Here is a 13,912-nt window from a genome sequence, read left to right as displayed (position 1 = left end):
CTTCCGCTGGACTCTTTCACAGTAAAAGGCTTCATCGCTCATTTCATTCCTCTTTGCTTCTCCGATAAATTTAAAAATGTTAATGATCAACACTATCAACGTATTTTATTATAAATTCATCTGCTAATTATTTATCTTAGAAAGTAGTAAAGGTGCCTGCCACAACCCCCTCCCATAAAACTGCAGCACTACAATAAAACAGGACATTGAAATTATTGTTAGGGAACAGGGAACACGACTTTTACTCAGTTGAGCTCAAACCTTCTCCAAGGCCCCAAAAGGCCCTTAAATTCAGTCACTTACCTTGATATGTCTAACTTGAATTATTCCAAGATAAATTTGTGAAAATGTTGAAAAATGCAATGTTTAAGAAGGTGATATTTAATTTTTCCCCAAACCATTACATGATGCAGATCCAGATGAAGATTTAATGAGTTATTCCCTGACTCATTCAACACCATCACCTCCTCAGCAAAGGCAAATATTATAAATTGTATTCCTCGTCACAGTTATCTGGCTAATTGTCCATAATGTATTTAAAAAATAAATAAAACATCTTCTAAAATATGACAAATTGCATCAGATTAAACTTTCCAACAAAAATGACCTCAGCTCAACCAGGTACAACAACCAAATTCTGCCTGACATATTATAATCAAGCAATTCAACATATGTAAATACTGTCATCACAGGAACATAGCTGTAACATCAGGTAAATCACAGGCTGAATTTGTTTTATGATTTATTTGCTTTGCATGTAAAATGAATGCAGTTGCTCAACCGTTGGTTGAGTTAAAACACACATGCATCGTATTGCTTTTAGATTGAACAATTTTTTTAAGATTTAACTTTCACCACATTTATTCAACCAATTGTCAAAACAGTTGACAAGAAGCAACTTTAACAACTGAGCCAACGTAGTTAAAGTGCAAATCAAGAGCATTATTTCATTCATTCATTTTTATTTATTTCGATCATGTAAATAAAAAAGAGAAATTATACAAACAAGTAAAACAAAATAAATGTATTATTTACAAACAGTGATGAGGGGAAAGAAATCAAACACTTAATGATTTAATCTACATATTCGAAAAGGAGTGAGAAGAAGTACAAACTTTTTTACTTTGTTCCTTTTAAAGGAAAAACTGCCATTAAGAAGTTGAATAATAAAACTTTTGTCTCATATATTCATTCGATCTGTTATTAAGAGATGAGGAGAGCTTTATTCTGAAGGGGAAGTCTCAGTCTGTTTCTTTGTTGAACTTGACGCATGTCTGCGGTGGTCTCTCTCTCTCTCTCTCTCTCTCTCTCTCTCTCTCTCTCTCTCTCTCTCTCTCTCTCTCTCTCTCTCTCTCTCTCTCTCTCTCTCCCTCTCCCTCTCCCTCTCCCTCCCTCCCTCCCTCCCACAGAGTGTCTGGTCCATCTGGCCAGCAGGGGCGCTGCCTTCCGCCTCCAGTTCATCCAGAGATTGCTGAGGGACGCTCTGTGGAGACCTCTATCTAACATTCTAACAGCCTGGGTCTGGATTTTAGCCTGTTTTTAATGAACGATACCAAGATGATCTCACCATCTCTTCCTGGTTTTTACAAGAGTGTTTGTAAAGTCTGGAACCTTTAAAAAAAAAGAGTGAATGCAACAGGGGGCCTCCCTGCACTGGCTGCTGCAGGAGCCTGTCCTGTATGGGACCATTTTAGATCCCCCCCGCTGGGCACAAGTTACCCTGTCCAGAGTGCTGCAGCCTGCGGGGGTCTCCACGCTGGGCCAGGTGGTGGAGCTAGCCGGGCCTGGACTAGAAGACCCCACAGGGCTGGCCAACAAACTGGGGATTAAATCAGAAAGAACGATGGAGAGGGTACTTGACCACTGGAGGAGAAGACTGGCCGATCAGGACATCTTGCTTTTAAACTCTTTTAAAGATGGTTCCATTTCCCCCAATGTGGAGGACCCGGTGAACACTTTTATATCAATAATCAAGAACACAGTGGAAGACAAATGTCCATTTTGTAGTGTCAAGGAAACAATCTTTCACTGTTTTTATGAGTGTCACCGTCTCTCTGATTTGTTTCTGTTTTTACAAGTTGTTTTTACCAGTTTTAAAGAGGTTTTTAACAAGCAGGTTTTTGCTTATGGTTTTAAATACACTTGCCAACAAAAACACAAAAGCCATCTTTTAAACTTTGTTTTAGGGCAGGCTACGATGGCCGTGTACATAACCAGGAAGAGGAAGGTAGAGCAGAACGTCCACATTGAGTCGGTCCCTGTCGGTGTCAACATGATTAGATAGTTTTTATAAAGCAGCAGGTGACCTGGACTCTTTTAATGATCTGTGGTGTTTTCAAGATGTTTTATGTTCTGTGACAACTCGAGAATTCGTTTGTACTGATTATTTTGTGTGATTCTCTTATTTATTTATTTATAGCTAAATGTGTAATTTAAAATAATTTATTAGGTGTTTCAATGTGTATTGTCAAAAAATAGTACCTAATAAAGTTGTTTTCAAAATTCATAAAGTCTCTCTCTCTCTCTCTCTCTCTCTGTCTCTCTCCACCCTCAAAGTGAACAATCACCACTATATCAGGGCAAAATAACAATATCGACAAAACGAAAACATAAATTAATCATCTTTAATTATAACATGAAGACGAGTATACAAGTGTTATTTTGTGAGAGAGTGTTGTGAAAGACGACCAGGGTCATCCTCCTGCAGCTGGGCTAAAAGTATCATCTCATTATGGTCGTAATGTGCGCTGAAGGTTCGACTGCTCTTGTAGCTTCAAGGCGGTTCGGAAGCAAACTCTGCCGCTTCTCCAATATTTTGACTTTCTTGATCATAACTCCCTTAAGCGGAAGACATGCACATCTTGTGGCCCTTTCTTTTTCAAGAGCAGAACCAATTTCAGCAGCTCTCTCCCTTTCTTTTTCAAAGGCAGAGGCAGAGTGTTTGCCTCGCTCCTCCAAGACAGCCCTTTGTATCTTTTCCTGTTTTAGGGCATTTTCAGGTTGGGCCTGTCTTGTCTTGCTCTCTGACTGTTCTGCTTTGAAGTTATCGACCATATATTGGAGCTTAGCAATCGTAGCTTGATTCATAGAGATGAAGGCTTTCTCCTTCTTCAGTTGTTTCTCGAGTCTGCTGCGAGCTTCTCTGTCTTTCTGGCTGTACCTTCGAGTGAGCTGACTCTCACGTAGAGCATCCTGAAGTTCATATTGTAGCCTCCTGATCTCAGAAGCCAATTTGTGATTTCCCTGAGTCAGCTGGTCCAGTTTAACTGTATCCTCACGGTGCTGGGAGATGGCAGCCTGATGAGCAAGGTCTTTCTCACGTACAGCATCCTCATGTTCACTTTGTAGCGTCTTGTTTTCAGAAAAAAGTAGGTGATTTTCCAGAGTCAGCAGGTCCAGTTCCTCCTCCTGCTGGGATATCGCAGCCTGATGAGCAACGTCTTTCTCATGTAGAGCATCCTGAAGTTCACTTTGTAGCCTCCTGATCTCAGAAGCCAATTTGTGATTTTCCACAGTCAGCTGGTTCAGTTTATATGTGTCCTCATGCTGCTGGGAGATGACAGCCTGATGATCAAGGTCTTTCTCACGTAGAGCATCCTCAAGTTCACCTTGTAGCTCCTTGTTCTCAGAAGCCAGTTGGTGATTTTCCAGAGTCAGCTGGTCCACTTTATCTGTGTCCTCATGCTGCTGGGAGATGACAGCCTGATGAGCAATGTCTTTCTCATGTAGAGCATCCTCAAGTTCACCTTGTAGCATCTTCTTCTCAGAAGCCAATTTGTGAATTTTCCGACACAGGCGGATCACTTTATCTGTTTTCTTGTGCTGCTCGGAGAAGGACGCCGGATGAGCAAGGTCTTTGACACGTAGAGCATCCTGAAGTTCACTTCGTAGCTTCTTGATCTCAGAATCCAGTTGGTGATTTTCCAGAGTCAGCTGGTCAAGTCTATCTGTGTCTTTATGCTGCTGGGAGATGGCAGCCTGATGAGCAATGTCTTTCTCATGTAGAGCATCCTCAAGTTCACCTTGTAGCATCTTCTTCTCAGAAGCCAATTTGTGAATTGTCCGACACAGGCGGATCACTTTATCTTTTTCCTTATGCTGCTTGGAGAAGGACGCCGGATGAGCGAGGTCTTTGTCACGTAGAGCATCCTCAAATTCACCTTGTAGCTCCTTGTTTTCAGAAGCCAGTTGGTGAATTTTCCGACACAGGCGGATCACTTCATCTGTTTCCTTATGCTGCTTGGAGATGGCAGCCTGATGAGCAAGGACTATCTCATGTAGAGCATCCTGAAGTTCATCTTGTAGCTCCTTGTTCTCAGAAGCCAGTTGGTGATTTTCCAGAGTCAGCTGGTCCAGTTTATCTGTGTCCTTATGGTGCAGGGAGATGACAGCCTCTTCAGCAAGCTCTAGAGCATCCTCAAGGTTATCTTGTAGCCTCTTGTTCTCAGAAGCCAATTGGTGAATTTTTTCTGTCTTCTGATTCATGACGATGATAGTGTCTTCACCAAACTCTAGAGCATCCTCAAGTTCATCTTGTAGCTTCCTGTTCTCAGAAGCCAGACGTTGGTTTTCCTGAGTTAGACGGATCAGTTCTTCTCCGTCCATCTGCTGCTGGGAGACTCCAGCCTCATCGCCCCTCTGGAGTTTGCAGCTCTTTGCCTGCTCCCTTTGTGCCTTCATGTGCTGAATCTGAATTTGAGCTTGTTCTTGCTTCAGGTCCAACTCCACTGCAGCTCTGGCTTCTCTTTCTCTCTGTAGAGCTTCTAGGAGACCACCTGCACTCGCCTGCTCTGATTCACTTTCCTGTGAAACAAAACAATTATTACTCTTGTGCTTTTGTAGCTGAACCAATTTAACAAAATTGGGGGTGAATTATCTTATACATTTCGCACAGAATTATGGAAATAGTCAATTATCAAAATGGAGTCAATCATACTTCAAGCTCTATAATCGTCTCCATTTTGTCCTCTTTGTCTCCAGTCTCGTCAACTTCCTCTCTAGTGTCGTCCTCAAATTCCTCCTCACTCTCCTCAATAATAACTTCTAGTAAATCGATCTTCCAATGAGTGGCCATTGGGACAGCTTCTATTTTCTATCTTACTTCTTCTTCCTCTTTATATGGTTTATTGACAAGTGGCAACCAACATCATAGGAGATAGATCAACATCATGCTTTAAGATCCTTAGTTCTATGATGTTTATTGACAAGGGGCAACCAACATCATAGGAGATAGATCAAAATCATGCTTTAAGATCTTTAGTTCTATGATGTTTATTGACAAGTGGCAACCAACATCATAGGAGATAGATCAACATCATGCTTTAAGATCTTTAGTTCTATGATGTTTATTGACAAGGGGCAACCAACATCATAGGAGATAGATCAACATCATGCTTTAAGATCTTTAGTTCTATGATTCCTTTTGAAGTGGACATATTCTACATTCTAGGACTGTGTGTGTGTGTCCTTTGTGTATCTTTGTGAGGACCACCTTGAGCCTACAGCCTATGGAGTGAGGACATTTTGGGCTGGTCCTCACTTTGTGACCCCCCTTTAATGGACTGTTTGGGGGTTAAGACTTGGTTTTCGGGTTAGGGTTAGATTTAGGTTTAGGTTAGGGTTAAGGGTTAGGCATTCAGTTTGGGGGGTTAGGGTAAGGGGCTAGGGAATGCATTATGCCAATGAGTGTCCTCACTAAGACAGAAGTATAAACATGTGTGCGTTTGTTTTTGTGTGTGTGACATGAAGGATTTTTGTATAAATTATTTGATTGAACTGTTTTTTGTTTTTTTGCTGTTGCGGTTTATTGGAAAGATGAAAAATCATGAAATGATCTAAATAAAGTTGTGTTAAAAGTAAAACAAGTGTCTCTCTTCAGTCAGTCTATACTTGGTCGACCAGCTGCTCTGCTTCATGCTGCAGTGACCAGTGTCCCAACTGAGACACACACACACTTACATCAATTTCATTTAGACTCATTAAGTATTATTAATTGAAATATTTCAAAAAATTAAAGTTCTTTCAGTTTTCAGCTTGAAAACATATGATGAAGCTCAACCATTAACACCTCATACATTTTTAAAACAAAATATTTCGTTTCACCCTGTAAAAGTGTGTTTCTCCTGTGAAGCAGCAGCAGCAGGTTGTCGGGTCCCGACTCGTTCACACCAACAGGAACATGTGGGGAACATCCAGGCGAGGGGCGGAGCCTGTAGAGCAGCAGGAGGCCGGACATGAAGTATAAACTCTGCTGTGGAAAGATCAGTGTTGTTGTTTACAGCTCGTCCACACCGGCGTCGGCCCTCATCACCAGAAGATCTGGAACCTCCTCGTGTTTCCAAGTTGACGTCTTCGTCTTCTACGTGTACGGCTCCTCTTCTTCATCCTGAGATGTTTGTGTTCTTCCTGTTTCACGTCCGTCACGTGTTAGAAACCTCATCAACACGTCCACTCGCTCACTGGGAAGCTTCAGGACATTGTCCTGCTGTTTCCTCACTCGGACATTTTACCAGGGGGGTGCAGGAGAAAATCCAGAAAACAACCAGAGCAACTGAGTCAGACATTTGCGTTCTCACATACAGACTCTCCGGAAGATTTCTGGAAAATGTCCAGACTTAAGTGCAGGTGTGAAATTTCCACCACATTTTATCAACTTTTGCCAAAATTAGAAATGAACCATGTGAGTCTTGCCTTTGGTGGTAAACAGCAATTATTTATTGAAATGAAATTAAAAAGAACACACACACACACACAGACACACACACACTCTGGGTCAATCCGACCCAGGAACAACACAAGGGTTAAAAGTATCATCTCATTATGGTCGTAATGTGCGCTGAAGGTTCGACTGCTCTTGTAGCTTCAAGGCGGTTCGGAAGCAAACTCTGCCGCTTCTCCAATATTTTGACTTTCTTGATCATAACTCCCTTAAGCGGAAGACATGCACATCTTGTGGCCCTTTCTTTTTCAAGAGCAGAACCAATTTCAGCAGCTCTCTCCCTTTCGTTTTCAAAGGCAGAGGCAGAGTGTTTGCCTCGCTCCTCCAAGACAGCCCTTTGTATCTTTTCCTGTTTTAGGGCATTTTCAGGTTGGGCCTGTCTTGTCTTGCTCTCTGACTGTTCTGCTTTGAAGTTATCGACCATATATTGGAGCTTAGCAATCGTAGCTTGATTCATAGAGATGAAGGCTTTCTCCTTCTTCAGTTGTTTCTCGAGTCTGATGCGAGCTTCCCTGTCTTTCTGGCTGTACCTTCGAGTGAGCTGACTCTCACGTAGAGCATCCTGAAGTTCATATTGTAGCCTCCTGATCTCAGAAGCCAATTTGTGATTTCCCTGAGTCAGCTGGTCCAGTTTATCTGTATCCTCACGGTGCTGGGAGATGGCCGCCTGATGAGCAAGGTCTTTCTCACGTACAGCATCCTCAAGTTCACTTTGTAGCGTCTTGTTTTCAGAAAAAAGTAGGTGATTTTCAAGAGTCAGCAGGTCCAGTTCCTCCTCCTGCTGGGATATCGCAGCCTGATGAGCAACGTCTTTCTCATGTAGAGCATCCTGAAGTTCACTTTGTAGCCTCCTGATCTCAGAAGCCAATTTGTGATTTTCCACAGTCAGCTGGTTCAGTTTGTCTGTGTCCTCATGCTGCTTGGAGATGACAGCCTGATGAGCAATGTCTTTCTCATGTAGAGCATCCTCAAGTTCACCTTGTAGCTCCTTGTTCTCAGAAGCCAGTTGGTGATTTTCCAGAGTCAGCTGGTCCACTTTATCTGTGTCCTCATGCTGCTGGGAGATGACAGCCTGATGAGCAAGGTCTTTCTCATGTAGAGCATCCTCAAGTTCACCTTGTAGCATCTTCTTCTCAGAAGCCAATTTGTGAATTTTCCGACACAGGCGGATCACTTTATCTTTTTCCTTGTGCTGCTCGGAGAAGGACGCCGGATGAGCAAGGTCTTTGACACGTAGAGCATCCTGAAGTTCACTTCGTAGCTTCTTGATCTCAGAATCCAGTTGGTGATTTTCCAGAGTCAGCTGGTCAAGTCTATCTGTGTCTTTATGCTTCTGGGAGATGGCAGCCTGATGAGCAATGTCGTTCTCGTGTAGAGCCTCCTGAAGTTCACCTTGTAGCTTCTTCTTCTCAGAAGCCAATTTGTGAATTGTCTGACACAGGCGAATCACTTTATCTTTTTCCTTATGCTGCTTGGAGAAGGACGCCGGATGAGCGAGGTCTTTGTCACGTAGAGCATCCTCAAATTCACCTTGTAGCTCCTTGTTTTCAGAAGCCAGTTGGTGAATTTTCCGACACAGGCGGATCACTTCATCTGTTTCCTTATGCTGCTTGGAGATGGCAGCCTGATGAGCAAGGACTATCTCATGTAGAGCATCCTGAAGTTCATCTTGTAGCTCCTTGTTCTCAGAAGCCAGTTGGTGATTTTCCAGAGTCAGCTGGTCCAGTTTATCTGTGTCCTTATGGTCCAGGGAGATGACAGCCTCTTCAGCAAGCTCTAGAGCATCCTCAAGGTTATCTTGTAGCCTCTTGTTCTCAGAAGCCAATTGGTGAATTTTTTCTGTCTTCTGATTCATGACGATGATAGTGTCTTCACCAAACTCTAGAGCATCCTCAAGTTCATCTTGTAGCTTCCTGTTCTCAGAAGCCAGACGTTGGTTTTCCTGAGTTAGACGGATCAGTTCTTCTCCGTCCATCTGCTGCTGGGAGACTCCAGCCTCATCGCCCCTCTGGAGTTTGCAGTTCTTTGCCTGCTCCCTTTGTGCCTTCATGTGCTGAATCTGAATTTGAGCTTGTTCTTGCTTCAGGTCCAACTCCACTGCAGCTCTGGCTTCTCTTTCTCTCTGTAGAGCTTCTAGGACACCACCTGCACTCGCCTGCTCGGATTCACTTTCCTGTGAAACAAAACAATTATTACTCTTGTGCTTTTGTAGCTGAACCAATTTAACAAAATTGGGGGGGGATTATCTTATACATTTCGCACAGAATTATGGAAATAGTCAATTATCAAAATGGAGTCAATCATACTTCAAGCTCTATAATCGTCTCCATTTTGTCCTCTTTGTCTCCAGTCTCGTCAACTTCCTCTCTAGTGTCGTCCTCAAATTCCTCCTCACTCTCCTCGATAATAACTTCTAGTAAATCGATCTTCCAATGAGTGGCCATTTGGACAGCTTCTATTTTCTATCTTACTTCTTCTTCCTCTTTATATGGTTTATGACAAGTGGCAACCAACATCATAGGAGATAGATCAACATCATGCTTTAAGATCCTTAGTTCTATGATGTTTATTGACAAGGGGCAACCAACATCATAGGAGATAGATCAAAATCATGCTTTAAGACCTTTAGTTCTATGATTCCTTTTGAAGTGGACATATTCTACATTCTAGGACTGTGTGTGTGTGTCCTTTGTGTATCTTTGTGAGGACCACCTTGAGCCTACAGCCTATGGAGTGAGGACATTTTGGGCTGGTCCTCACTTTGTGACCCCCCTTTAATGGACTGTTTGGGGGTTAAGACTTGGTTTTCAGGTTAGGGTTAGATTTAGGTTTAGGTTAGGGTTTAGGGTTAGGCATTCAGTTTGGGGGGTTAGGGTAAGGGGCCAGGGAATGCATTATGCCAATGAGTGTCCTCACTAAGACAGAAGTATAAACATGTGTGCGTTTGTTTTTGTGTGTGTGACATGAAGGATTTTTGTTTTTGTTTTTTTGCTGTTGCGGTTTATTGGAAAGATGAAAAATCATGAAATGATCTAAATAAAGTTGTGTTAAAAGTAAAACAAGTGTCTCTCTCTTCAGTCAGTCTATACTTGGTCAACCAGCTGCTCTGCTTCATGCTGCAGTGACCAGTGTCCCAACTGAGACACACACACACTTACATCAATTTCATTTAGACTCATTAAGTATTATTAATTGAAACATTTCTAAAAATTAAAGTTCTTTCAGTTTTCAGTTTGAAAACATATGATAAAGCTCAACCATTAACACCTCATACATTTTTAAAACAAAATATTTTTGTTTCACCCTGTAAAAGTGTGTTTCTCCTGTGAAGCAGCAGCAGCAGGTTGTTGGGTCCCGACTCGTTCACGCCAACAGGAACATGTGGGGAACATCCAGGCGAGGGGCGGAGCCTGTAGAGCAGCAGGAGGCCGGACATGACGTATAAACTCTGCTGTGGAAAGATCAGTGTTGTTGTTTACAGCTCATCCACACCGGCGTCGGCCCTCAGCACCAGAAGCTCTGGAATCTCCTCGTCTTTCCAAGTTGACGTCTTCGTCTTCTACGTGTACGGCTCCTCTTCTTCATCCTGAGATGTTTGTGTTCTTCCAGTTTCACGTCCGTCACGTGTTAGAAACCTCATCAACACGTCCACTCGCTCACTGGGAAGCTTCAGGACATTGTCCTGCTGTTTCCTCACTCGGACATTTTACCAGGGGGGGTGCAAGAGAAAATCCAGAAAACAACCAGAGCAACTGAGTCAGACATTTGCGTTCTCACATACAGACTCTCCGGATGATTTCTGGAAAATGTCCAGACTTAAGTGCAGGTGTGAAATTTCAACCACATTTTATCAACTTTTGCCAAAATTAGAAATGAACCATGTGAGTCTTGCCTTTGGTGGTAAACAGCAATTATTTATTGAAATGAAATTAAAAAGAATAAGTACCAGATCTATTGCATTATTGTAACATTTTGTTTTTGTAACGGGGAGCGGGGTCGTTACTCTACTGGTTTTTCTCTTGTGGGATGTAGTGAACACAAATATACAAGGAACATTCAGCTATCACAGATTGCACACCAGATACTGTAATATCGCAGTCTAACACAAGACCACCAAAATAATCCGAGATTTTTTCCTCCTCCTCTTTCTTCTTCTCTCCACTTGTCATGAATTCTTTTCCGTTAAGAATACAAAAAGTCTGAGTCAGGAGACGATCTGCAGCTCTGTACATAAACCTGATGCTCGGTCACTCGGGGGTAACTCATCAGACAGTGCCTCCAAAAAAACAAAAACAAATTAAAAACCCGAAAAAGAAAAAGAACAACAAAAAAACAAAAACAATATAATGCCAAGAACATGTACAATGCACTGACACAGAAAGTCAGCTGTGTTAATAGACATGCAACAAGTAACAAAACTTGCTGAAATCGCAATAATCATTTAAAAAAAAAAAAAAAATCTAAATCCATTTATATTTGCATAAATACGTTGTTCAGTTCATTTATCCGCTTGTGAAACGCACCTCTCTGTTAAAACCACAACGTAAAACTGCATTGAATAAAAACTCGTGACTTTTATTTTGTACACGTGAAGGTGCAAAGCAACTCTTGATTGACGGAAGCCGACTCGGCCGTTTCAGCTAGGTGGCATGATTGCACGCTAAGTTACAGTACGTAAACGCAGAGGACGATAACAAGAGTGCGTGTTATTAGTATAATGTCAGGGATCTGTGGGGGTGAATATTAAAGTGTCTTCTTTTTGCTTTTTTTACATGTTGAAGACTGAAGATGAGTGTGGAAACAGAAAATAATGAAACGTTCTCTCAGAGAAAGAGAGAAAGAAAACGAAAGCAGCACTTGAATGCACACGTGTCGCCCACAGAGCCACGAACAAAACAACACGAACACAAACACGTACGAAGCGAAAAAAACCAGAAAACAACACGATCGGTCTGTTGGTGAAAACAAACGCGCGTTCATCGTGTGTAACTGTCGAGGCAGCAGCAGCAACTGAAACTGTATCGTGTGGTGACGAATTCTAAACTCGTACGCAGACGACCGTCATGTTTACGTGATGTGTCCGTACGTGTAAGTTACGTTTTAACAGAAAAAATACAAAAAAACACCTCCGATATTAACATCTCAGTCGTGTACGAGTTTCAATTTGTTGCCAAAAGTGACATTTACGTCCCTGCTGGACTCTTTGTGTAGAACGTGGCGCCCCCTTGTGGTAGTGTCAAAAATTACACTAGATCCTTTTTTTCCCCCATCTCTCCTCCCAAACTCTTATTTACCTGTAACGGGAATAGATGCAAATACAAAAAACTTTTGGAGAAAGAACAATTTCCAACGGTTCCTGGTCATCGTAACCAAATGGACTCGTCTGGTTCGTAAATTATGTCCACGAAGGAGCTGAAACAGAAATTAGAGTTGTCATCCTCCTCCACTGGACTAAAGAGCCAAGATGTAAAAAAAAAATCAATAATTTCTGCATTTGTACCAAAACTGCGACATAAAGAATCAAAGCGTCAAACAGCAGCTCTGTCTTTAAATTGATCTCATGAATGATTATTTAAGTTTTTTCATACTTTCTGCTCACACTGAAAGACGATTGGCTGCTGCTCCTCCAAGTTCAACACAAACTGAGGATAAAGTGTACGGAGTGCCGCGTTCCCTGACCCGCTGTAATAATGCCACAGGATCGGGGGGGGGGGGGGGAGTCCAGCGAACGACGAGTCTGTGCAGAAATAAAAACTACGAGTCCCTTTTTTCTGTGTGCGCATTCAAAGCGCTGCTTCAACACTGTACAGTAACTAAACACGCAAAACAGATGTGCAGCAACATTAAAGGTGTATTTTCTTTTTTAACCTAATTCATATTTCTTTCACAAATAAAGTGATATGTTTTCTAAAAAATATATAAAATTAAAAAAAAAAAAAATAAAGAATCTGACGTGATAACGTGTCCAGTCTTTCAAAAAAAAAAAAAGCAGCAACAACAAAGATTCTCCAAATGGGAATTCATGTAACGGACAGAATCGATGATTTAAGGATAAAAAAAAAAAAAAAATCATCCTAATTTATACATTTAAACAATTTGGCAAAAGAAGGAAAAGACGATCTGATAATAAATCCGTGTGATGGCGAGCGCTCGACGCTGTGGGCAACGCACACGCACAAAAATTAATCACATTTTTTTTGTAAACAACAACAAAAACAAAACAGGAAATTAAAAAAAAGAAAATAAGTAACGTTGCATAATAACTAGACGCACGAGTAAATTCAACCCACTGACATTAATTATTGACATTCATTTCCCTCCCGTGTGACTCCGCTGAACTCGCCGTGACTCGTGACGCGGACGACACACCATCGATTTTGTTCTTTTTCTTTTTTCTTTTTTTTTAAAGCCAGGAGTGGTTAGTCACAACGCTATGTTACAGGCGATTTCTTTTGTTTTTGCTCTTTTTTCATTGACCTTATTTTTTGTTCTGTTTGTTCCTCTTACAGTTAAAAAGGCCATGTTAAATATTTACAATATCAACAAGTTTCTTATGTCTTGCAGTGACGGAGGAAGGAGTTTTCCATGTTTCTCGATGTCAACACAAAGATGGCGGGTGATTGAATCAAGCGCGCCGCACTCGAGGGGCGTTCTTCTTTCCTCCAGGGGACGAGAGCAGGTGGTAAAGTGGTGATTGAGTTTTCATTTCCTTTCCATCACGTTCGACCTCCGTTTCCCTCCGTTCTCCTTCAATGAGTTTTACCGTCACAAAGATGAAAGGACGGCCGTTCCTTCCTGTTCTGGTCTGTCAGTGTGTTACAGTTCGTGTGGTTGTACACACCAAAGGGTAAAGGGGGTTTAGAGGGAGAGAGGTTCAGGTTATCTGGGGGCTGATGAGGGAACGACGAGGCAGATGAAGGAGTGAAATCCTCCTCAGGTCCCCGAGAGGAGGATTTCTTTCGTCGGCGGCAGGTTGAGCTCAGTTTCTGCAGCCGTCCTCGACGCTTCGCTCGTGTTGCAGGTTGTAATAACAGTTCTGACAAACTCGCACCGGCGACGAGATCTTCAGCCGTTTGATCTCTGACTGGAAGCGACTGCACCTGAAAAACACAGGGAGACAAGGTGAGCATTCCAAAAAGGGATCGGTGGGATAGTTCGGGTTCTCCGTCATGAAGCCGTTGCAAAAGAGTAGAG

General features: G+C 42.1%; 1 protein-coding gene across 8 annotated transcripts in view; it reads right to left on the bottom strand.

The window, feature by feature from the left end:
- Positions 1-13,116: 13,116 nt before the first annotated feature.
- wdfy3 (WD repeat and FYVE domain containing 3) overlaps positions 13,117-13,912 on the bottom strand; it is a 75,690-nt gene continuing 74,894 nt past the window's right edge. For all 8 annotated transcript variants that reach the window (XM_034596213.1, XM_034596209.1, XM_034596208.1 and 5 more), the window contains one exon: positions 13,117-13,818. In XM_034596213.1, coding sequence (XP_034452104.1) covers positions 13,698-13,818 — 121 coding nt within the window. In that variant the 3' untranslated portion in view covers positions 13,117-13,697. The remainder of the gene's footprint in view (positions 13,819-13,912) is intronic.

Source organism: Hippoglossus hippoglossus, chromosome 9, assembly GCF_009819705.1.
Source record: "Hippoglossus hippoglossus isolate fHipHip1 chromosome 9, fHipHip1.pri, whole genome shotgun sequence".
NCBI classification, from domain to species: Eukaryota; Metazoa; Chordata; class Actinopteri; order Pleuronectiformes; family Pleuronectidae; genus Hippoglossus; species Hippoglossus hippoglossus.
This window is presented reverse-complemented; position numbering and strand designations above follow the sequence as displayed.